This window comes from Neopelma chrysocephalum, unplaced genomic scaffold, assembly GCF_003984885.1.
Source record: "Neopelma chrysocephalum unplaced genomic scaffold, ASM398488v2 Primary Assembly neopelma1_242, whole genome shotgun sequence".
Taxonomy (NCBI): domain Eukaryota; kingdom Metazoa; phylum Chordata; class Aves; order Passeriformes; family Pipridae; genus Neopelma; species Neopelma chrysocephalum.
In genome coordinates, this window is record NW_020897904.1 from 6,145 (window position 1) to 9,298 (window position 3,154).

The 3,154-nt window shown below is 78.3% G+C and overlaps 1 protein-coding gene across 1 annotated transcript in view; it reads right to left on the bottom strand.

Moving 5' to 3' along the window:
• Nucleotides 1-288, bottom strand: part of WNT1 (Wnt family member 1) — a 1,979-nt gene extending 1,691 nt beyond the window's left edge. The window contains exon 1 of the mRNA XM_027703563.1: nt 188-288. Coding sequence (XP_027559364.1) covers nt 188-288 — 101 coding nt within the window. The remainder of the gene's footprint in view (nt 1-187) is intronic.
• Nucleotides 289-3,154: the final 2,866 nt, after the last annotated feature.

Genomic DNA, 3,154 nt, shown 5'->3' on the forward strand with positions numbered 1-3,154 from the left:
CTCCTCGATACTGCTGGAGCATCCTCCTCCCCGGGTATCCCCCGCGGGGATCCCACCCCGGGGATCGCAGCCCTGTGTCCCTCCGTGTGCCCCATCCCTGGGTACGGGGCAGCTGCTGCTGCGCCGGTGCCAGCCCCGCTCTCCCACTCCACTGCCCCGGTGCCGGTGCCGGTGCCGTCGGACTCACCACCACCGCCCGCTGTTGTTCACCGCCAGCGTGTTGGAGAGGGAGGAGAGGGCCAGAGCCCAGAGCGCCCGGAGCGCCAGCCCCAGCGCGGCCGCGCGCATGGCTCCGGCCCCGGGAGCCCCGGCAGAGTGCGCGGGCGAGCGGCCGTCCCGGTATTTATATGGTGCCGCGGAGCCCCCGGCCCGGCCGCTACATCCACGCGTGTTTCCGGACGCGCGGGGCGGCTCCGAGATCAGGACGGCCGCGGGGGGACGCGGGGAGCGCCGGGCGAGGCGGGCCGGCACCGGCACGGGGGTGCAGCCGGTGGCCGGGGCGCGGCGTCGGGGGTGCGGTGCCCGGCGCTCCCTGCCCGGTCCCTGGAGCGCGGCGTCGGGCGCTCCGTGCGCGGTGCCGCCGCTGGAGACCCGGTGCTCGGCGGTCCGGGCGCGGTACCCGGTGTCGGTACCGGTTCTCTGCAGTCCGTTCGCGGGACCCGGTGCCCGGTGCCCGGCGCTCGGTGCCGGCGGCTCCCCGGAGAGGCGGCCCGGCTGGACTCGGCTCGGCGCGGCGGGTGCGCAGCGCTCAGCACCCGGGAGCATCTTCCAGCCCCTTCCCTCTTATAGGGGCGGCGCGGAGGGTCCCCGTGGGCCGGTCCCGCCGCGCGGGGCCTCCCCGCGTCCTCGCCCTAACAATGGGGAGCGGCGGAGCCGCGGCACCTCTTACGGGGCGGCGGGAGCGGCGGCGCCGGGGCTGTCCGTCACGGGCCGGATTAGCCCGGCGGGTGGCTGCGCCCCGGCCCCGTGCCCAGAGCCCCCGGCTGCCGTCCCCCGCCCTCCCCGCCGCCCCTCGCACACGCTCTACCGGCACCGGCGGGGGGAGCCCGGCACGACACGCGACAGCTCCCGGCACAAGGAGGAGCCGGTTGCGGAACAGCCCGGGACGGCCCGGGACGGCTCCGGGAGTACGGAGGGAGCGGGAAATGGGGATAGCCCGGGATCTCCCGGGACAGCCCGGGGTGCACAGGGAGGTGGAGTGACGGGATCTCCCGGGACAGCCCCGGGCGCACGGGGGAGGCAGAATTCCGGGGCCACGGGCTTTGCGGGGGACACGATGTGCAGCCCCCCGGGACGAAGGACCACCGGAGCTGCGCCGGTGACGGTGCCGGTCCGGAGCCCCCAGATCCCGGTGCCCGGTGCGACAGGACAGCCGCGTCCCTCGCCGCTCGGGACCGGGCTGTCTCGGGCTGTCCCGGGCTGTCCCGGGCTGTCCTGGCGGCACCCCGCACCCTCGTGAACGTGCCCGTGGACACCCCCGGAGTGCACAACCCGCGTGGGCGCGGCACGGCCCCGCACGGCTCCCGCTGCCCCGGGGCGCCCGGTCTGAGCCGGTACCGGGTGTGTCAGAGGGAGGGATGAACGGGGGGGACGGAGGGACTGAGGGAGACAGAAGAATGAAGGGCAGGGGGTGCCCGGACGCAGGGGGGCGGCCCGGGGTGCCCATGGCCAGGACACGGTCACGCAGGGCCGGTGCTGGCCCGGTCTCGGTTGGGACAAGGCTCTGTCCCCGCTGTCCCCGGGCGGGTGCGAAGTCCCCGGTGCGGAGCCGGGCGGGCCGGGGGGGCTGAGTTGAGCCCCCCGTTGGGGCGGGGGCCGGGGGGTGTAATCCCCCCGCCGCGGTTTCCCCGGACCAGTCATGCGGGGCCGGATTAGCCCCGCTCGCCCGTCACGGCCCGGGGCCGCCTCTCACCAGTTCAATTCAGGGACGGACAAAGCCCGGGACGGCGGCGGCGGGGGGTGGCTCGCACCGGGCACCCCCCGCACCCCCTCCCCCGGCCCGGGAGGCGCTCGGGGCCGCCCTGGAGTCTGATCCAGGACGGCTCTCCCGCCTCCCCCCGCCCCGGTTCCCGGCCGGGCCGGGCCGTGTCCGCGCCCTCCGGCCGCCGCCCCGTCGGGGCTCCCGGGGCTGAGGTCAGCGGCCGCGGGGAGGCCCCGGGGCGCGGCCGAGAGGGCCCTGCCCGGGGTTGTGCCACCAGCGGCGGGGCCCAAACACGGCCCGCGCCTCCCCCGCTGCATCCCGGGATTCTCCGGGACCTCCGGACCCCCCGCACCCCCTGCCCGCTGCTCCGAGGCCCCGTTCCCCCCCATCCCCTCTGCTGCAACCCGACGGCGGCCCGAAGGGCGATGCTCGGGACCCGCCCCCCAGCGCCAGGGGTTCGGTGGAGCCGTTCCCGCAGCCGTCGGGGCGGTCGGTGCTGCCGGTGCCCTCCGGGCTGCCGCCGGTACCGGTCCGGGGGCCGGGGCGCCCGTCCCGTCCCGTCGCACCAGGCGGGGGCGGACGGACGGACAACGGGGACATACGGACGTGGAGGGGGACCCGGGGGTCCACCGCACCCGCTGCCAGTCCCTGCCCTGCCCGTGAGCACCGGGACGGCCTCGTTACAGCCGGTACCGGGACGGCGCGGGCGGGCTCAGCCTGGCCCGGGGTTCCCGTATGGGGGGGGAGCATCCCCGGGACCCCCGTGACGTTTTGGGGTCCCCGCCCCCCCGTGAAGCACGGGGCACGCCGGGGTCGGACGGGGTTCTGCCGGGGATGGAGCACCGAGACCCCCCCGCTCCCCACCACCCCATCCCGACCCCCGGTGCTGGTCGGGGGGGCTCACGACGGTGGGGGGGTGTGGGCGGGGAACGACACCGGGACCCCCCCTCAGAGCCCCCCCCCCGCACTGCTGCATCCGTCGCCATGGTAACGCCTCGCGGCTCTCGCGATCGCACCCCCTCCGTGTCCGTCCCCCCCCCCCCCCCCCCCCCCCCCCCCCCCCCCCCCCCGCCGGGGGGGGGGGGGGGGGGGCGGGTGCGGGGGTGCCCGGGGCGGCGGGGGGGGGTTGCGGAGCCCCGGGAGCGGAGGGGTGGGGAGTGGGATGCGGTGCGGTGCGGCGGGCGGGGGCGGGGGGCGATGCGGCGCGGGGGGGCGGCGCAGTGCGGGGGGGGA